This window comes from Thunnus thynnus, chromosome 5, assembly GCF_963924715.1.
Source record: "Thunnus thynnus chromosome 5, fThuThy2.1, whole genome shotgun sequence".
Lineage (NCBI taxonomy): Eukaryota > Metazoa > Chordata > Actinopteri > Scombriformes > Scombridae > Thunnus > Thunnus thynnus.
The window spans coordinates 29,762,461-29,784,838 of NC_089521.1; the positions used below are offsets into that span (position 1 = coordinate 29,762,461).

The 22,378-nt window shown below is 39.9% G+C and overlaps 1 protein-coding gene across 1 annotated transcript; it reads left to right on the forward strand.

Annotated features, from left to right (window-relative positions):
- Positions 1 to 3,076: 3,076 nt before the first annotated feature.
- Positions 3,077 to 22,111, forward strand: tes (testis derived transcript (3 LIM domains)). Its single transcript, XM_067590627.1, has 7 exons — positions 3,077 to 3,293; positions 9,728 to 9,813; positions 11,489 to 11,951; positions 12,862 to 13,503; positions 16,263 to 16,478; positions 16,608 to 16,766; positions 17,859 to 22,111. The coding sequence occupies exons 1-7, from the start codon at positions 3,078 to 3,080 to the stop codon at positions 18,048 to 18,050; spliced, it is 1,974 nt and encodes a 657-aa protein (XP_067446728.1). The 5' UTR covers position 3,077; the 3' UTR covers positions 18,051 to 22,111.
- The last annotated feature ends 267 nt before the right edge of the window (positions 22,112 to 22,378 follow it).

Sequence of the window (22,378 nt, forward strand, 5' to 3'; positions counted from 1 at the left end):
AAGGACTTCCTTTTTTCACTCACATAATGTTGCAAAAATCAGGCACATCCTGTCTTAACGAGATGCAGAAAAACTAGTCCAAGCATTCGTTACTTCCAGGCAGGATTATTGCAATTCATTATTATCAGGCTGCCCTAACAAGTCTCTAAAGACTCTCCAGCTGGTCCAGAGTGCAGCTGCACGTGTACTGACAAAAACTAGAAAAAGAAATCATATTTCTCCCATCTTAGCTTCTCTGCTCTGGCTTCCAGTAAAATCCAGTATTGAATTTAAAATCCTTCTCCTCACCCACAAAGCTCTTAATGATCAGGCACCATCGTATCTTAAAGAGCTCATAGTACCCTATTACTATTATTTGTGCTTTCTCATCTGCAGGAAACCTCAGGGACCGGGCTGTGGCCCTTAGCCATGGGGATGTCCTTCTCCAGCTGTTGGTGCCGTTTGTTGTTGCTAGTCATGTATCTATTGTTGTTGTTGTTGTTGTTGTTGTTATTGCTGTTGTTGTTCTGCCCCCCCTCATCTTTCTCTCTCAACCCAACCAGTCAAAGCAGATGGCCGCCCACCTAGAGCCAGGTTCTGCTTGAGGTTTCTGGGTTCTTGGGTCTCTGTAAATTAAAGAGTATAGTCTAGACCTGCTCGCTGTGAGAAGTGCCCTGAGATGACTTTTGTTGTGATTTGGCGCTATATAAATAAAATTGAATTGAATTGAATTGAAATACTATGGCCAATTTGTAATCACAATGAGGCACAAACACTTTCCAATGACCTGACCTGGTCTTATAGAGGCATGGGGAGGGTTCACTCCAAAACGACCCACAGCTGTGTTTCTATAGGACAAAATACATCCGCATTACTTTTCTTTTTCTCAGGGAAGGATTGTGGTCATGGTTAGAGGAAACCTAATGATAGAGATGTGATGTGAAACCTTGTAGTCAGATGCTTTTTTACACTCAACCACTCAACTTCCCCTTTTGCTGCTAAATATTTAAATTGTTTTCTGGTTGTTCTAAGCTGTTTGAATAATTGAGCGATGCTGTAATTTTTCTGAGGAAGACATGGCTTAAGTTAAGTGTCTGGGGCAAGTAAATTTTCAGATCTCGCCTAGGGTGCCACCTACAGTTTAGAGGCAACACTGAGCATGTTCAGCTGGCAGGTGTGACAAGAAAAAAACCCCAATTAGAATGTCAAAATAGCCACTTATGGACTATAGCACTTGTTTTTTTTTTCTTCTTTCACCACCCTCCACCATACAGATGAAACAATGAAATAACAGATTTCAGCTTTAGGTTTTTATGTGTGGAAAAGAAGTGTACAGCCTTCTGCAGGTCAAATTAGGTAAATTCAGTGTCTGCAGCCACACTTTGTGGTTTAAGATGATATGGTGGGTTTATTCTTAAACATCATGTCAAATGAAGACATCTCTGGAAATGGTAGAAAACAGCTGTCTGAGAGTTTAACAAGCTCTGGAGCACTGAAGGAAATTGTCTATTACACATGTTCATACCAGAGAGCATAGATCAGACATCACAGTGAAGCAGAGTGTTGCTGAAAAACAGCATCCACACTCTTCCAAAGCTGCTCCATGATAGATAACACCATCTGACCTGTCAGGGTGTCAGGGTGTTGTTTCCTTTTGAAAAGGCCAGTAACAGTTCACAGAGGAAGCTGTAAACCACATAGTTTCCTGTCACTGAGGCAACGGGACTCTAGCTGTTTGACAGGCGTTTCAGTGTTAACCACAACACGTCGGATCACAGAATAAACCAGCTGTGGGGTGTGGTTGGTATCTGTGTGTGCGTGTGTACAAGGCTTATTCCAATGTGCATTTTTCAAAGTTATTGACATACAGTATATTGCTTTTTTACAATATATCTTTAAGAAATCATCAAAATATCATGATTAGGTAGAATAAAAAATCTTCAAACATTTCTCAGAAACAGTAAAATCTGAAATTAGCACTACAGCAGGTTGAATCTGTCAAAACACACGCATATCCTTTGTTATGATGAGTACACGCCCCCGCTGCACGCTGGTTGGTCGTCCCGCCCTGCGGTGGCGGCTTTCTCCATTCCTATTGGTCAACATGACGATCCATCAAAGCGGAAGTGCCGTGTTGGGTATAAATTAAAAGTGAATGGGACCTCCTGAGTGAAACCAGTGTTAAGCTCAAGAGATGACGCAAAGATGGGACCGGAAGTGAAGAAACGTTGTCTTGAAAATTAAAGAAAATGACTGTGACGTAGAAATACAATAAAAATATTTCTAAAACAGTACAATACTCTCTCATTATATTATATTATATTATATTATATTATATTATATTATATTATATTATATTATATTATATTATATTATATTATATTGTATACTCTAATTGGAACTAGAGCTCAAAGAAGCCATACAAAACACCAGACATTAACTACAATCTGTAATATGGTGGTGGTGATCAAATGAAGTTAATTTTTTAATAAGCTGCTGTGTACCCTGTCATTGTAGTTATTTTTATCATATTGTCTGCAGCGATCAGTCGATTAATCAGTCGATAGACAGAAAACTAATTAGCAACTGTTTTGATAACAGAATAATTGTTTCAGTCATTTCAGTTTGTTAGTTAGTTTTGAGTGAGTGAGTGAGTGAGTCAGGCTGTTTGTGTTGTTATGGCCCAAAACTGTGGAGCACCCACCTCTTTGATCTCAGAACAGAGAACTTAGTATTTTTTAAAAATAAATTAAAGACCTATCTTTTAATTTGGGGTAACTTTAGTGGTATCATTGTTAATGTTTTATTGTATTGTGATCAAACTTTTGTTTGTTTGTGTGTTTGTTTTATTTTGTGTTTTTTTTTCCTTCTCACTTTATTGTTTATTGCTGTGATAAAACTTTTTCACTTATTGTTATTATTTATTTTCATTAGATCTTGTTTGTAAAGCACTTTGGTTTGCATCTTTGCATGAAATATGCTATGAAATTATAATTATTATTAGTAATAGTAGTAGTAGCAGTCCCCGTATGACCGTAATACTAGCGAACAAGGGTTTTATTTTGTAAGCACTGGCCGGAAGCAGCGTTCTTCATGTTATGTCACTTGACATTTCTACGGAGCACGACCACAGGACAGAAAGCGGAGAGAGAGCCGGGTCGTTTTATTTCTCTGGTCCCCTTTCCTGTCAGTTTTTGTTCCTGACAGCCTTTTTCAGTGAAGGCCCTGTCCCCTGGCTCTGTTCGCTTCGTCTGGACCGACTGAACTCTGCGCTGACAGAAACAAACATGGAGATAGAGAAGGAAGTGAAGAAGGTAAGGTTCCCCCGCAGTGTGTAACGTTACTCGGCGTCTCTTACTGACCGGGGAACGCCCTGAAAGGTGTGCCGAGGACCGGGCAGGTGGCCAGAAAAGTTACCAGACTGATTTTTATCACTTGTTTATTGGGCATTTCATTTCAAATATGTCGTACTGGTAAAGTTTTTGCGTTTTCATTGATAAAAACTTGAATTAAATGATACGAAAATGTTAAAATTTGCTAACTTCAAGACTTAAAGAAGCACTTCTCAGCTGTGGTTTACTATAAAAACCTCGTATCCTGACCTGCCCTCTTAGTAAGCTTACTTCCTCTTGAGAAGATGCTCCCATCGACAAGATCTCGACGCCATACTGCGTTTAAAATGCTTTCAATGTGGAGATACTTTTCCTATTTACAAAACTTACATGTTCTATAAAGTATTAACAATTATTTAGCAAATGATTTGAAGCCATTGCGAAATTCGTCATTGATACATAGAAACAGTTCTATTTTTTTTCCAGTAATATGCTCTTTATCGCCAACAACTAAAATAAGTACAATAAATACAATTTAAAAATGCAATCCAGTTGTAAAAGTTATAATTTACCAAACAGTAAGCGCTGTTGTTTGAATTATAAATATGCCCGAATTGCAGAGCCAGTCTCAATACTTCTTATAACATATGAATTCATTTCATCTTCTTTATGTATGTCAGGTTATATACAAGAAGACATTACATTTAGAGAGTTTTTAATGATATCTTTCCATGCAAAAGGGGGAAGGCAAAGTGATGATGCTGCTGTGAGACTTTTAAAATGTGAAACTAGTCTATTTTTGAGGGAGGGTTTTTGTTTTTCTGACTCAGGCTGGAATTTTGTCTAATAGGCATTCATTCATTTCAGAGACGGCTGCTGGGCACCAGCTGCATTCATCGAATTTCTCTCATACATTCCTTCAGCTTTGTCTACTTAGGATCCATGAATAATCCCAGTATATCCAATGCTGTTTCAAATCTGCTTTTTAAAGTAACAATCATGAAGATCTCTGTTTTTGTTCTCTTTGGTGGTACCTATGGTGATAAGCTGTGATTACAGGTGTGATTTTTGGACCTCACTTCCCAGAGATCCAAACAGTGTCGCCTGTGTGATGTCAGGGATCAGAAAAAACAGTAGGCCGCTTCACACACAAGTCCAAGTAGGTTATCTGAGGACTCGCAGTATGTACATGATACACCCACTTTACTACACGTCACCCCCCTCCCTGATGCTGTTACCATAACAGTTGCTACATAACACATCCCCCCCCAGCCCCTAACCCTAACTATCTCACTGCTCATGTCTAAATCTGACCAAGTGGGCGTGTCGTGTAGTAAAGTGGGTGTGTCGTGTAGATACTGTGAGTCTGCTGATAGACCTACTTGCACACAAGTGAGTTGAAGAGTGAGTCTGTTGCTTTAGCCCCGCCTACCCTCTCTGGTGGACCAACCACTGCTGAGTGATGGAACTTGATGTGCACTGCTTGTGATTTTTGCGGGAATGTCACCACAGACACCCAGTTCGTAGTGCTGCAAATGCAAGGGCTTTCATCAGTGGGCCATAGGCTCAGTCGCCATTGTGTTACTTCATTCAGCATTAAATAGTAACATAACAGACATTTGAACATCTTTGAGATTATTACTTTAAAGCTCTCTGTTAAGTTTTTGTACTGAAATCAACTGACTGAGGTCAACCGTAAGACCATTTACATTATGCCAGTCAAGTGTGCTTCTATTTTAACATGGTAGGTTAGGAAATAACAGTGTTGCAGTTGTTGAACTCTTTCAACATTTCATCTAGAAATATGTGCTTACATAATTTACATCTCAATCCGCAATCTGTGATCAGTAGCTGAAGAATATGTACAGTAAATTAAAATGAAACTGCAAATTATCAGTTAAAAATGTCTTCACATCCTATGGCCTGGGGTCCATTTACTTGGGTCAGTTTTTCTGCAGATGCAACACCACATTTTATCTGTTTCGTCTTAGTTTGGCTGAGCCGTCCTCCTCAGATCTTTGCGTCTATGTTTAGATAGCTGGCAGCAGTAGAATGGCAGTACAGGTTGCTCCAGGGGTAAAAATCGTTAGCGTGATGTAATGTGTGTAGCAGTAAAAACACAGCATCAATCACTCAGTGTGCTGCGGCTTTTTTTCAACGTGACTTTGGCTTCAGTCACCTGCACAGGCAACTGTTAGGCTAAAATAAAATTGAAATGTAGTCCGTGTACACCGAAGATCAGAATGTCTACAGGATAAGTCACAAGCACATGATGCTTGTGTGGCATGAAACTAATTTGCGGCTTGTTGTCCACATTGTGTGCTATTTCAGGACTCACCAGCAGTTGTCATAAGGTTGTATTTTATTCTAATTAGCAGTTACATTTTGGATGAAGTATGACGGGATGGCTGGTCGTCTGCCAAAGTGAAGGAACTCCCCCGCCTCTAACGGAGCCAAATGTATTACAGTACATGAGTCTTGTGGCATTTTTTCCTTTTCTGTTTGCTGGTTACTGGTTAGTGGGTGCAAGTCAGCACAGGCAACTCCATTAAAGCATAAATAACACATTTGATACTGTACGTACAATAAGCTGGTGCTGGAAAGTGGGTCTGGATGAGCAGCTGGACGACCCAGACAGACTAAGTCTGACATCTGCTCTAAATCCCTGGAGGAGATCAATCTGCAGCAGCTGCAGGGTTTCTGTCTGCTGGAGGCTGCAGGTCACAGTCAGAGAGAGGCTGCTGTAATTACTGTCAAACTGTAATTACTGCCCCCGTTTAAGAAAAGCAACTTGTGTACATAGGTAATTTTATGCTCAATTAAGCTCACGCAGTCTTTGAAAAAGACAGCTGATGTGATAGTATGTGACTATGAGCGCGCCGCTTTCAGGCTGGGAAATCATCATTACTGCAATTTAGTTAAACTGAAGTTGTATCTGGTGATCTTTCTCCCAGGCTTTGACCTCATTTGGAGTCATTTTCCCTCTCTAAACACCTAAATGGTTGTTGAAGTTGCCATAGGCAGGAATTTTGTGGAAAAAATTGCAACACAGTTGAGTGACCTCATCCCCCTCAGATCTCTCTGTTTGTTCAAATACATTGGAGACTTCTGTGTTACGGACTGGAAAGCAGTCAGGCCAGCAAAAACATGGGATAAATGAAATATCAAAACTCTCTCCAAAACCACAGCGAGGAGGCTGAAATAAAATGATATTTTTAATGCTATTGGAGATATGAATATCCCCCCCCCCCCCCCCCCCAGCGACTCAAAAGAAGGAAGTTTTGGTCAGAGGAGTGTTTGTCATATTACATTGTATAAAGTATTTTATATATATATATATATATATATATATATATATACACATTGAGGCAGCCGTTATATATATATATATATATATATATAACAGCTGCCTCAATGTGAAGCAGGAAAGTATTGAGCATTTAGCATTTTGTTGCGCTACATTAGACATAAAATAGACATAAAATACTACAGATGTGCTGTAGATGTAAGACAACACAAACCAGAATTTAAAAAGTTTTAAAGAATGTTTTGCGTCTTCTTATCGATGTTAAAAGAAATAAGATGTTGCGGTTTGACTGCTTGAAATGAAAATGGCTCCACAGCCAGTGACTGCCGCCATCATAGCTGCTGTTGGCCTGCAGCCCCAAAGACCTTTTTTCAACTGACTGACAAAATGACTCATCGTGGATGTGACTCATAGGACGTGAAGTGTATACTTTGTGTCTGAAAAGCCTTGTTGCAGAGCGTTATCACCAGAATGAATTACCCAGCAGGCTTAGTCATCATACAAAGTCACTGATCGACATCAACTGCTAATGCAGTTTGTGAAACTCTGTTCCAAGGAAAGACACTGAGTGACTTCACTGTACCCAAGACAAATATTTACACATCCGTAAGCGGCGATTGCTTATCTTGGCTCCCATTAAATCCCAACACTTACTTTTGCGTTTTTGAGTACAGTATTCAACAGATGATTTCATCCAGAGATCTAAAAAGAACAGTCACTGAAATTCTTAAATTATAAACTTTGTACAAGTATCTAGTTCACTTCAACCTGAGAGGAGATGCAACTAAATGTTCCCGTCCAAGGAATAAGGGTTGAGTTTTGAATCTCAATACTTTCTTGGTACCAACAGAATATCAACAACTATCAAAGACCAGAAGTTATTGTAATCCTGTTTACTGATCAGATCAGATTGCTCCTGATTTAAATTTAGCCAATATTTGATTGTACTTAATTTAGATAAAGTTACTACACAGCTGCTCGTGTTAAGACAACATTAAGTTTTGCTTTGCTATTAGTGCTCAAGAACTTAAACCAGCTGAATAGATTCTAGATAGATCAGACTCACCCGATGACATTTTTGAGATGTGCATATGCTGCTGGGATTATTTGTTATTTCTACTCTTGGAAAGTTTCAAATCATAGCCAACCCTACCTAGAATGATAGCGAAGGAGCGTTATAGTGCATTTCCAGGGAAAACGGGGAACGAGGAAAAAGTAGGAATGTTTGGTCTGGACTGAATAACATCATATTTCAACTGCTCAGCTGCTCCAATCTTTTATAAACACCATCAAATTGAATTAAAGAAAGTATGCTGTTAAACGGCTCCCACACTTGGTAGCATACGCTGAGGCGAAGTATGTTTATTTATATGACACACTTTACAAAATGCATTAAACATGAAATGAGACACTGATTTAAAACATTAAGACCTAAAGGGAAAGAATAAATACAATGACTTTATGAAGAAATTAAGAAAACTAAAAAATAAATCGGTAGTTCAGTATGTACAGCAAGTACAAGTGGACAATGATGAGGGTTTAAGGTTCAGGGTCTGAGGAGGACATACGTTGTGGATTTCTCCTGAATTTCCTGAGTCTAGGTCAGTTTGACAGTCTGTCATTTTATAAATAAAATAAAGGAAGCTAGATATCTACTCCTACGGTTTTATTTATGTTGCTTGCGGAAGTGAAAGCAGTGCCTGTGCAACTTGAGATGTACTGATATGTGTTGTTTGTCACAAACCAGTACTCTAAACTTCATTATCTCAACCTCACCCAGGGGATAAAAATCTCACTTCTTTGGGAAATGCAATTGTAGATAAAATAATTATATCTAGTCTCTTCTGTTAAACCCAAGAGTCACTGTCTGCATTCTTCAGAAGTGAGTGTCTTTGGGTCAAAACATCTCAGACAACAGGGGTGCCTGCTGGCATTCACAAGGCTTTCAGCATCATTGAATAGTTGACCATATATGGTCATAAACGACGGTAATGGCTTAAGGCTTAAGGTGGTCGGAGCTTTGTTTGACACTGAGGCCAGGAAAAAGGATGCCGATAATAAGGAAAGAAGAGCAGCGCAGACATACTTGGCAGGAAAACCAGAGAGGATATAATCCCCGATGGCAGTTAAGTGAAGTGGTTTAGATGTTTACTGTGGAAGAGAAATGAAATAGTTTTCAAGGCAAGGAGAAGACTAATTCTGCTTGGATAACAAATCATCTGAATCACATTAGACGGTTTGTTGTGACGTTAAATATACATTTTCCCAAACTAGAGCTGGATCATTATAGGGCTGCAACTAACTGTTATTTTCATTATCAGTTGATCAGTCCATTATTTTCTGGATTAAATGAGTAGTCGTTAGGTCTAAAAATGGTGAAAAATGTTGAGCACTGTTTCCCAAAACCTAAGATGACGTCCTCAAATGTCTTTTTTTTGTCCTGACTAACAATCCACAACTCAAAGATATTCAGTTTAATATCATAGAAGACTAAAGAAACCAGGAAATATTAACCTTTGAGTATCTGGAATCAGAAAATGTTGGCATTTTTTCTTCCAAAATGACTTAAAACCATTTATCCATTATCAAAATAGTTGCTGATTCATTCTCTGTCAAACAATTAACTGACTAATCATTGCAGCTCTGCATCATTATATTATATTGTGCATTATATGAAGTGTGAAATTATCATCTTGTCCTGTCTAGGCTAGATGAATTCATTCACTTCATGTCTTGGCGCCAGTCTTGTACTGTCCAGATCTCATCACATTTACTTCTGAAGCAGTTTCAGTCTAGAGTAATTATTTCACATGTTGAGCATCATTAATATCAAAGAGTCTGGGCTGCTCCCCTAACTCCTAGAGAATTCCCAGTCTGATGCTGGTCTCTAGTGCACAACACCAGAACAGCATGTTACAGTTCCTCCAAGAACAAATAAATCTTAAAATGTGGAATTTCATTTGCAGTTTTCCGTATCATCATATTTTATACTTCTGTCCCCAAATACTTGTACTGCCCTGACCTATAAAAGCTCAAGATTTCCTTTTCAAAGTACGCAGAAACAAAACTGTGATAACACACTGATCTCCTTCATGTGTCTGGTTTACAGATGACCCTCGGGCACGAGTTTGGAGCCGGAGCGGCCTGTCTCAAATGCAAAGACAAATGTGAAGGCTTCGAGCTGCATTTCTGGAGGTTTGTACAACTTCTGTTTTATGTGTTGAACCAACGGGAACGAGTTTGACAGTGTGAAGTCAGCTGCAATATATTGATTTCCTGTGTTACATGTGGGTAATTAAAAGGAAATGAACAGAAACCATGGTGACAGGAGTCTCTTGAGCAAAGGAATCCACAGGTAGAACAGTGGTTTTATCAAGCAGCTGCCAGGTGAGTTAGTACAGGCTTACAAACCAGGACAATCATCAACAAAATCATGCACATCCTTCCTGCAATAATAAAAGAAAAACAAAAAAAAGAAACGCCCATTCATTGGCCCAGACTGGCCAATAACATCACTTGCCTCTTTGCTTAATCAAAAATACTCTGATAGCAGCAGGAGTCACCGTCCTAATGGGAACATGTTGTCCCCTGAGTACAGCTACTCTTCATGTTTGTGTTTGAACCCAGAGTTCTACGTCCCACCGGCTTATTGTTAACAAAAAATAATGGTGACGGTGGAAATGCGGCCAGTGTGAGTCTACCATAATGACTTTAGGTCTGATTAGCGCTGAGAGTGAGGATGGAGCCTAATTCAACAAAATATCGTTAATTGGAGGCTGAGAGCTGCCCTCCTAGTCTCCCACAAGGACTCTATGTAGATGTTCTCATGACTTATACTGTGTTTAACAGGGCCTGACTTCCCAGGGTTCCCTGTTTTGCTTTCCCAGTCTGTCACAATATGTGCTCTTACTTGGCACAGTGACTCGTGAAAATCACTTCCGTCCAGACTCTGACAATTATCCACACTTGTCTAGTTTTCCTGAAGACAGCACCGGGCTGTCGCGATGCACACCACAGCACCGGCACAAAGGCTCCCCGCGGTTCTCTGGTGGTGGTCAGCGGTTAAATGTGTCGCTTTCAATTCAGCCAGGAATGTTGTACTGTTAGAAACAGACAGCGGCCTTACTTATCATGCCAAGTCAGATCTGTAGGAATCTTGCTGTAGCTTGTTGGATATATGCATATGTGGGCCTTGCAGACATGCTGTATACTGTACATTCTGTACATACTCGTGTTTATTCCACCTAGTTTAAGGCTTTTCTTATGTCTAAAATTTTAAAATATGAATATATGACCTGATTATAACCCACAGTACCATTAATATCATTTTTCTTTTGAAGGATGAATCCCATATCAGTTACAAAATATCTGCTGCACAGAATAATAGTTGTTCTTTAGCGTTTTTGTTTTTTAAAAGTAAGTTACAAGCACTCGATGTATCCAAGTGGATTTATTCAACTGGGTTTAAACAGCGTGACACAGCAGAGACAAATGAAAGAGTGCTTTACCAATCCTGTTTGAAATATGTGAGCCTGGTCGTGCTGGAGCATGACTAGCCCTCATAAATGATGTCATAGTTACTCTGCAAATATGAAGCAAGTTTTGTTGAGACATGTGCATAGTGCAGAGATATTTGCACTATATATTTTCCCAAGGAACATACAGTAATTAGCATGTAATGCAAAATTGGGAAAACAGAAACATTGTGTCTATTAAAGCACAAGACAGTGTCCATGTACAGCACACATGTGCACAATCACAGCATTTTGATTTTGATGTCATTTGAGATCTTTTCTCTCTATCCAAACTACTAGAGAAACTCAAGTCCTAACTGTTTTCCTTCCTTTTCACCCCGTTCTCTCCTCTGCAGAAAAATCTGCCGAAACTGCAAATGTGGCCTGACGGAGCACAACGTGCAGATGAACTCGGAGGAGAACAAGAAGGTGGGAAAGCTGTTCGAGGACACCAAGTACACAGGGCTCATTGCTAAGCTGAAGACGGATGGCATACCAAACTACCAGGGCAACATGGTCACCATCACTCTGCCCAGCCCTGCCACCTCCTACATTGTTCCTCCCAGTGCCTCCTCAACTGTGGTGCCTCCTTCTGCTGCAGCTGGTTCTGTACAGCATGCTGGAGCCTCTGCAGGAAAAGCACCCGGCAACGCTCAGGCTCAGGCTCAGCCGGTACCCGCCAGCTCCACACCCGTCAAAACTAACAAGTTGCCGGTCGCTATCAGTGCCACACCAGCCAGTGTGGTGCCAGTATCCAAAGATGTGCCAATGAAGTCCGTAACCTACGAGTGGGCACCACCAGTAGCCAATAAATATCTGGTAAGAGTTCAACCTAGTGCTGAGACCATTAGTCGACCACCTGACCAAAACTGAGAAAATCAGACCATATGCTCAAAATGTCTTGAATATCTTTAGGTATCAGAGACGTCACTTTGGGCTCTGGGAACTTGTCATGTGTCAGTAAAATATTATTTCTACCTCTCCATTAATTTACTGATAGACTGTGCCTTCACTTTGTCCTATACGGCATAAAACGGCTCAACTACAGCATTCAAATTTGACTTTTTTAAGACACATCATGTGGGCGTATGCTCCATTTAAAAGCTTTGTTATCAATTATTATTCGGCGTTTGTTTCGTTTTGTAGACAAAACACAATCTAGCATGTGTGGCCTTGGTGTGCTCTCTCTCTTTTCCTACTATAGTGAAAAATAGTTTGTCTTCACCTTTTTGTTATTTAAAAATAATAATTAAATGAAGCACAGAGACAAGTGTCTTTACTAAAATGTTTGCACAAGACAATGCAATTTTAACTGAATCTGATCTCAGTTGTTTAGTAGGTATATCACATCATACTCATGTCTTGGGTCTGGACATATCTGGGGAAACTGTTGAAAAATCCTTAAACTCTTAACGTTAAAAGAAGATGTCATTCTAGCAATTTAATCCTTAAAATATGGTTCCTTATGGACACAGAGCCACCTGTATGAGGGATAATTTATAGACTTAATACCAGAACTCAAAAACTCCCTGTATCTGTTGTTTTGCACGTCTTTCTCACCACAAGCACTTTTGAAGAGTTTTTTTTCCCAAGACAGTTCTCCCCTAATCTCTCTCTGGTTGGGCCTTTCCTCTTCTCTGTACTCTTCTCATCCTTGTCCTTCACACAATCTGTGTTTATCCCATCTGAGCAAAACCGCTTCCTCTGATTTTTTCCTTCTGTCTTCCAGGCGGTGCGTTACATCGAGCTGCTCCCACCGGAGAAGAGACCGGTGGCGGGTTCAGAAGGAGCCGCTTACCGACGGCAGCAGATGGCTCGCCAGCTGCCCGAGCACGACCAGGACCCGTCCAAGTGCCATGAGCTGACCCCTGCTGAGGTCAAGCAAATGGAGCAGTACGTCCGCAAGTACAAGGACGAGGCCCTTGGGATCGGGGATGTCATGCTGCCTGAAGAGATGGCTCAAGTTCAGGCAGGAGGGCAGGGTGGAGCTGGTGGTGCAGCTGGTGCTGGAGCTGGAGGGGCTGATTCTGGGCCTGGGGGTAGGCCTGGGGTCGGTGGAGCTGGAGTTGGTGTTAATGCTGGAGCTGGTGCTGGAGCTGGAGGGCCTGGGTATAAACCAGGAGTTGGAGGTGCAGGGTTTGGAGCTGGTTCTGGGCCTGGGGCTGCAGGTTCTGGTGTTGGTCCCATGGGTGGAGCTGGAGCTGGAGCTGGAGCTGGAGCTGGAGCTGGAGGTGCTGGACCATTCTCCGGGCCTGGGACTGGAGCCTCTGCTGGCTTTGGACCAGCTGGAGGAGCCTTGGGTACTGCTGCCACTGCTGGAGCCATGGGCGTCCCAGGAACTTTGCAAGCTGGATTACCACAACAGTCCTTTGTAAGCAGTTTATATTTCTTATTTTATATTTATATTTCTTATTTATTTCTGTCTGTTTATGAATTAGTCTGTCTGTCATTTGTAAATACACCAAATTCCCAACGTCTCTTGAAACTATGCTCTGTTGGCACCCAGGCCTGGGCAGTGCGGTTGAAATCATCATCACAATATATAAGGATGTTTTTTGTGATATATATGAACTGTGTTTCACTGTTAAGCACTACACCATTACACCACACAATGATGTAATCAAACCATCATGATATGATTCCAGTGAAAGTCAGCAAACAATAATATTGAATCTTTGCCCACAATATTATTGTGAAAACACAATAAGATTATTTTTTGTCACATCTAATTGATAAACTAGTACTACTCAGTGGGGCAGTGAGCAGTTCCAGGTCTGTCCCAGGTCCCGCATCATCCAGTCTGCTGAAGTGTTAGAGTCCACCACACTGTGCTGGACTCTAAAAATAAAACCAATCATAATGAACCAATACAATAGTGCCTTAAATTGTAGGCTGTAGGCGATTTTTTGCACTAACAGTGTACAAACAGAACTTAATCATTACTACTCGGCTATGGCAACAATCTGCACCAGTTTCTTAGTCATGTGACTGTTCTTGCACCAGACACTGAGATAATGACAGAGTATTGTTTGTGGATAGTACTTTCATGTGATGCACCAGGATAAGGCTGCTGGTTCTCAACTATTTTGGTTTGTGAGCCGTTAAAATGAAGCAGTGTCTACTTGCAGCCTCTAAACTTCAGATTTCTGTGATGACTCCTTGGGGCGATCCCGACCAGGCTGGGAAACACTGTTATAAATTGTTGTTTGAGTGAATCATGTAAGCGCTAGTAAGTTAAAGTCCATAGTTGTTAAAAAGAAATTCTTCTCACTGACCATTTAACAATAGAGACCAGAGCCGAAGTATCAAAATTTAGGAGAGTTTCACAATGCAACACACAGGATGAGGTTACAAAGAAAAAAGGCTCCCAGAGTAGCGCCTACAACGGGATTTTAAACACCTTAAGTGAGCGTTACAGTTATTTTCTTAATCTCTCAAAATACAGACTTATAGATAACATCAGGCCTGTTTTCAGTTCTCCTATCCAGGAGCCATCTTGCCCAACTGACCCCCAGATGACATGTCTCACCCTTTTACCTACGAATTTTAATTTCTGCATCTTCCTCTTTACAAATATAATACTGAACTTCCTTTAACCTCAGCTGATAAGTCTACTGATGTTGCAGAGCTGCAGGAACAATTTATCATGATCTAGATAAAATAGTAACACTCACACATAGTGCAATCATAATTTTTATAACAATAGTTTACATCAAATTAATATGCATGTGTTGTAGGGCTGCAACTAACTATTATTTACATAATCAGTCAATCTGTTGATTGATTGGGTCCACAACCCAAAGATCAAGAAACCAGAAAATGTTCACATTTGAGACGCTTGAATCAGAGAATCTGCACATTTTATCTGAAAAAATGATTCAAAGCAATTAATTATATAATAGTTGGTGATTAATTTAATGACTTAGTTACAGTAATAAGGAAGATTTACCTCGGTTTAATATAATTAAATGTTGTTCTCAGACAGGACACTAGATGGAGCCATAAAACCAAATCTGACTAAGCTTCCTCCTTCAAAATGATGGATGTCGACTTAATTAGAAATCACAGTGAGTCATGAGTCGTAGTTGGAGTTCTTTCTGCTTTCTGTGGAGTCTTATGATTTATTCCCGCTTTTAGTTCTACTGTGTGACTCATGTATTCTGAAGGCCTTTGATACTGAATCAAGAAGTGTTTATGCAAGAGTAGAGGTGAGGTTGTGAGTCAACATCCCTGCTGCTAAAGTTCTCATTTTGTCCTGTTTTCTCTTGTATTTTTTCCCTACTCTGCTGTCTTCTTTCTCTTCCGTTACAATCTCTGTGTCTTTTTCGTTATATTGTTCTTATCTTCCCTCCTTCTCTCACTCCATCCTCCCTCGTAACTCCTCACAGTATCCATGATGTCAAGAACATACTCTTCTCTCTTTGCACAGAGTGACTTCATGACTTTATATTTACTTATTTCTACTTTAATTTACCTCCAGATGTCGTGTCATCCTAATCGACAACACCAGGGTCAGGTCACAGTGGCATGTGTGGTTTAAAAAGGGGAATTCCACCCATTTTCAGTGGTAAAATATGTCTCTTCCATTGAGGAAGTAGTGTGATCGAAGGCAAAAAGTTCAAATGTTTCCTTTGTCAGATCAAACGAGGCCCTACTTGACTTTGAAATGGACTCAAAGAGAGGGATATAACCCTTTGTGCAAACCTTTTGAAAAATCCTGGAAGTACATAATCATTTTTTGTTCAAAAAAAAGGGTGTGTGTGTATTATTGTCTTGACAAGTGAATTCACTAATCTTTCAAGGCATTTGTCAAGCAAAAATGCACCATATTTCCTCGTTCCAGCTTCTCCTACAATGAGAATTTGCTGCTATACTTAGTTTTATTCATTGTAAATTTAATATTTTGGGATTTTTGGCGGTTTGAAACGAATTAGATGTCACAACTGAGTAATTGGAAATGAAAATAACCTTACATTGTATCTCTATCACAATAAGAGACAAAGCCTGTAGATCAAAGACAGCAGTACTCCATCAACTGTTAGAGCGCCCTGCTGGTGATAGAACGATTCACAAATCAAATCCACCACCATATGAACGCTCTCTCCTCCTTTTTTTTTTTCTTTCTCCAAGTCGTGCCATCACTGCCAGCAGCCGATGCGTCTGGGTGAGCCGGCCGTGTACGCCGAGCGGGCCGGCTACGACAAGATGTGGCACCCGGCTTGCTTCGTGTGCTGCACCTGCACTGAACTGCTGGTGGACATGATCTACTTCTGGAAGAAAGGCAAGCTGTACTGCGGACGCCACTACGGAGACAGCGAGAAGCCGCGTTGTGGAGGATGTGACGAGGTGAGAAAATATATTTTTACAGTATTTTGGATGTTATTAGTAGTTTTGCATCTTTGTGACAGTTTTTCTCTATAGTTGTGAGGTTGGTAGTATTATTCAATCTATATTCTGATGTCTGTCTGTCTACAGCTGATCTTCAGTAACGAGTACACTCAGGCTGAGGGCCAGAACTGGCATCTGAAGCACTTCTGCTGTTTTGAATGTGACTGCATCCTGGCTGGAGAGACGTACGTCATGGAGAATGAAAAACCTGTCTGCAAGCCCTGCTACATGAAGAATTACGCTGTGGTGAGAGAGACTTTGTTTCACTCAGTTTACATAAAATCTGTTTAGACTTCTCAATATAAAAGCTGTCATCATGTCAGGTTTGAAAATGACAGCGACTCCTAGTGGTGATATTTTAAAAAAAGTTGCTGAATACTGCAAGTCTGCCAGAAATATGTTACTCATTATTAATCAGAGCATTATTGCATTGATCAGCAATCAATACAGAAGAGCTTTACTACATGAACAAAAAATATACTTGTTTTTGTTTGTCATATAAAACCCTTTTCCTTATCAGTCTTACATTTGTGTTTTTTCATTTAAATGATGAAAGAGAGGCTGAAATTCTGTAATAATAATAATGTATTTATAGTCCAAGTGTCACAGCCTGGATGTGTGTGTGTGTGTAATGGTGACAACAAACTGTCAGTGTATATGATAAACAGCAGTGCCCGACCCCCCTCCACCCCCCCCCCCCCCCCCCCCCCGTGTTCCTGAACTGTCTCACGCAGGTTGAAACATAGTTTTCAGTATAAAATAGATATAAAAAAACAACTGTAAATTAATGCTGGCCACCCAAAGCCAAGAATGTGAAACACCCAGTGTGTGTTTGCATGATTTATCCAACATAATCACCGGCAAAGCCACTGTTTTAATGCACCTTCATACTTGTTTTCACTTCTGACTTGCGTCATCGCAAACGTGAAGAATTTCTCTGCTCCCTTGTTAGTGTTTGAAGGTCATCCCACTAACTGCTACTAATCATTTTGTTGAAATTTAGCCATCACTGAGCATTAATGTTTTTACATGTTTCAGATATTAGCTTCTATATTTCATTTTAAAATGGCTAAAATGTTTTTAGATTTTATCTTTTATCCAAAACTTAATTTACCACCAGAACACGATTAAGAGTATGTGCTTGCTTATCTCATGTTAATACTTTCAGTGTCTGCAGTGGAGTTTGAGAGATTATTTTCTAAAGTAATCTACAGAAAACAATCAGAAAAATATAATAAAAGCTTGAATAACAATATGAAAACAAATCCAGAGATCTAAAACATCTCAGTTAAAAGACGATTATTTGACATGACATCATTATATCCTCTCTCTTCCCAGAAATGTGCAGCCTGCCAGAATGCGGTGGAGCCCGAGGCTCAGAGGGTTTCCTACGGTGAGCACAACTGGCACGCCGAGCCGGAGTGTTTCAAGTGCTCCGGCTGCTCCAAGTGCCTGGTCGGCCAACGCTTCATGGCGGTGCAGGGCTTCCTTTTCTGCTCGGTGGATTGCAAGAAGAAAACCATGGCTTAGATGACCAATGCAAACCCCATCTATCTTCTCCACAACCACTTGTGAAACCAGGATGGGTTCAGCTAAAGCTAGAACCAGAGCAGGGAAAACAAACACTGGTGCAGCTGGGCGAGGGAAGAGATGTCCGATCGTGGTTGTGTTAAGCGTGCCTCTTTCCTCTAATATAGAGACGTACAGTAACAGTCAGTCTATTTGCATTTGGGTGCTCTGTCCTTTCTGGAGACTTCAGTATTGATACATCTGTCTCCACTTGGATGACACCCAAACTTCTATCATCTTCTGCCTTAAAATCAGTTGTCTTCTTTCAACAAGTACATTTTTTTCTGTTGCCTTACTTGCACTGTTTTTTTCTTACTGATAAGATTATTTCAGAGGTGCTAATCCATTTTTTTAAAAACTTTAAACCTGTGTCTGTTTAATGGCATTAGCGCTGTTTAACGCACCACCTTTTTACTGCTTCCTTCATCCAACAAACTACTGATATTCACTCTCCTCTATGCAGCAATATGATGAGCAATATTAGCAAGGTTTGGGGGTTAATTTGTTTTTCCATTGCACTGTATTCAAGATGAAATTTCAATCTAATAATAATAAAGAAAAACCTTTCATCTAAATGAAATTATTATGTAGCAGACAAGTTTACTTCCTGAATTTAAGAGAGAATTGGAAGTAATTTGTCCAAACTCTGATAGCAGTACTATGTAAATGGCTAAAAGTAGCCACCTACTGTAGTTGTTGTATTGGATAGCATCATCCCATGAGATATAGTAGTATTTTCATTGTATTTTAAGGGACCAAAAACAATGTGAAAACCTTACAGTGTACACCACCAGGTAGTGGTTTATGAGGCACATCTGTACAAGCTAATGCAGTCCAATTCAACAGCCCTGCAATAAAGCAGTGGTGTTTTTGGGCTGCATTATTAACAGGTGTCTTAAATTATGTCTCCCTCATGTATGTAACGGCAAGGGACAAAGTAGACAAAGATTGCACGATTGCAGGGTTGTTGTATTGGATGGGATTAGCTTGTACCTAATGAACTGGTAACCATTTGTAATGCAGTTCAATCCAATACAACAACATCTTTCTGATGCGGCTTTAACATGATCTGTATGTATCTATTGTGTTAGATGGCATTTACAAGTGTTTCTGTTATTTTTTATTCTTTTTTCAGTTCCCATTAGCTTCCATAAAGTGTTTTCCTAGTCTTCCTGGGGTCCAAATGATGTGAAATGAAATAATAGTAACAATAAAATTATGAATGAAAGAAAGAATCTGAACAAATCAAACACAGACAACTTAAAACATTTGTCCTCCCTCTGTAATTACTCTTGGCAATAATAGGCAAAGAAGTTAACACATTGAATTATGTTTTCATGCAAGTTCAATTAAACGTCCACAGGCCCCCAGATGGATATAAACACTGTTAAGCATCAGAATAATGACACCGTACCCAAAAACTTAATGAATTCAAGAGATACACTGTAAATTGTTACTGTTTTCTGTCACTTTTTTTTTTAACTTTTGTGCCATTTACTATCCTTTCCATGCAATAAACTGCACTTTAAATATTTTTTCCAATATTTTTTTCCAATATTTTTTCCAATATTTTGACCAATAGAAACACGCAGCTAACAGCTAATTAAAGCTCCTACACAACCATGTTCAACCTACAGACATGTTTTCACTTATTTTGGCTGATTAGACCTCCTCTCATGACTGTGCATGCTTGACTGGCATTTCCCTTATTCACCTGTTAGTTTTGTTGCACCTTTTGCTGCAGCAGAACCTACTTACTGATCTTGTGGATAAAACTGGGGCTGTGATGCAGCCAGTGAGGGAGCTGTTAGGCTGCACAGCTGATGACGTGCTCCACAGCAATCATCATGCAGAAAGTCATGGAAAGAGGTGACCCCCCCTTTTTATATACATTTTTCACAATAGACATTTTGACTTGTCATAACGGGGGGAAAAGCACAGGTGTAACTAATAACGTTACTATGCTGTTCCATTAAATGTACCAGTAAGCCATCCCAGTGAGCCAGTATGCAAAACACCAGGACACTGGAAGAGGCTCACTTAAATGGAATGCAGCCATCACCGATGTTATTAATTACACCTGTACTTCTGCCACTATGACATGTCACATGTCTAATGTGGAAAAGTAGGGTGACCTCATGCAGTTCCCATCAGAGCGTGAGGAGAAGCCAAACAGTATAACTGAAAACACTTGTGTGGATGTGCAGAGGCTTTGCTAAAGCTTATTAAGATATCAGCAGTGTCATAATTCCATAATATACATTAACATGTACTGCATATTAACAATGTACATAAAGTGTTTTATACTTACAGGAAATGATGCAATATGTGCACATTGCAGTTATGAAATGCCATCGTCAATTAAATTTCAAAAAGAAAAAGCAAGAGGCACTTTAATCACCATCCACAATTAGTTTTTTTTATGTTTTGCACCTGCTTGCTTGTACATTAACAGCAAACCAACAGCAACATCATACTATAATGCATACTGACTTCTTTTAATATACTGAATTTAGCCACTTTTTCACATTAATCAGCTACATAATCAAAATTTAAGCTTAGCAATAAGACACAGCTCTGATAGCTTTCACACCACAAAAGTGAAACTTGTGTGTGACTCCTAATTCTTACCTTTACACAGACACAAACACACCTCCTTGCATGTCCAAAAATTGCTTTATCTTTAATTATCCGTACCGCTAACTTTGGCTCCCATAAGACCCATATTGCTCTCTGACACATCAGCTGTCTATGTTCAGATGGGAACTCTGTCGCAGGTCGGCCATGATGGAAAAACCACCTCTGAGGGTCTCGTGTTTTCATTCACTCTGTGGAAACTGTTCACAATTCAAGGAAGCTCCATCTCTAAGGAGCCCCATTGTCTTAAATGGCAGTCAGCCCAAAGCCGCGCTGCTATTTCCCCTCTTTCACCCACAGCTATACCAGATCTGATGTGACCGAATCACCTGGCTAACTCCAATCACCCAGTCATAACCTTGTGTCCCTTCTCTAATTTACTTGTGTCAGAAATTCTTTTCTTTTCCAGTTCTGTGACAGGAAGTCAGGGCTTTAATGGCTTGAAACCTTGCACTGTTGATCTATGAATCAAAGCTTCTCTTTTCCAAAGACATAATGCAGATATCCTGTACATGCTAATATCTTACCTAAGAAAAGAGATGAGAGAGTTGAAAACATTGAAAGCAGAGGAGAGAATGGTGGAATCTTATTCTTGTAACATTGTGTGCCAGTTTGAATTTGAATGTAATTTGTTTCATATTTGAATTTGCATTGTGCTGGAGTTTAACACAGGAATTTGCAATGTGATTCATTTATCACTGGCATTTGCATTGTGTTAAAGTTTACTTGACTCCATTACACATAACCACCTTCAGTACTCGGTGTGTGGAAGCTGTTTTACTCTCCAGTTCTATGTTTGCTTGTGTAGAAATGGGGCAGAGATGCTGAAGTGTTGATTTGCTTGTTAGTCACCTGACGCCTCACTCATGTTTCTGGATGATCCTGATATGAAGCAAATCTTTGACGGGCCATGTTCCATGTATCCTCGTCTGAGTACTAGAGTGCATTGGACAATCACAGGACAGTCAGTGTGGTCTACCGTCCAGATATGGTGTAAAAAAAAAAAAAAACACCCACCTGGCACTTTTAGTCCAGTTTATGTATTTGTAGGGTATCTCAAAAGCAACTTACAAATCTCAGTGAAATTCAGAAAACAAAAAGCCATGGGCCAACGAGGAATTGATTAGTGATAAGCAGGGTCACCACATGATAATGAGATAACATGTGGAGGGACCTTTTTAAAAGCTTTATTTTTAACTGTCTGCGCCAGATCTCGTCCCTGTTCGTTCATCAAATTGTTTGTTTTTGGTGCAGCGAGCAAAACTATGTGACCATGCACCATTTCGGTGTATAGCTTCTAAATGGAGACGATGTCTTTGTATGAATTTATATGATAATTTAAATATTTGCTACTCTCATTTCTGAATAAAAAGATTTCTAAAGTGTTTGCTTATTTTTTTACTTCACTCCTACAAACTTCATTCAGCCTTCACCAAATATAAGAGTACATAACAAAACATATTTGGATTTTTTTTGTTTTTTCATGTTGTACCAGTGTTTTGTAGCTCTGGATATAAACATTAATGATTCTTGAACACGTTACACGTTTGCAACCAAATTTAGATGACACATGCACATATCAACAATTCAGCTGAATGTTGTGGCTGTTGTCAGTGATACTGTAGCAACAGGAAATTTGAATCATAGAAACT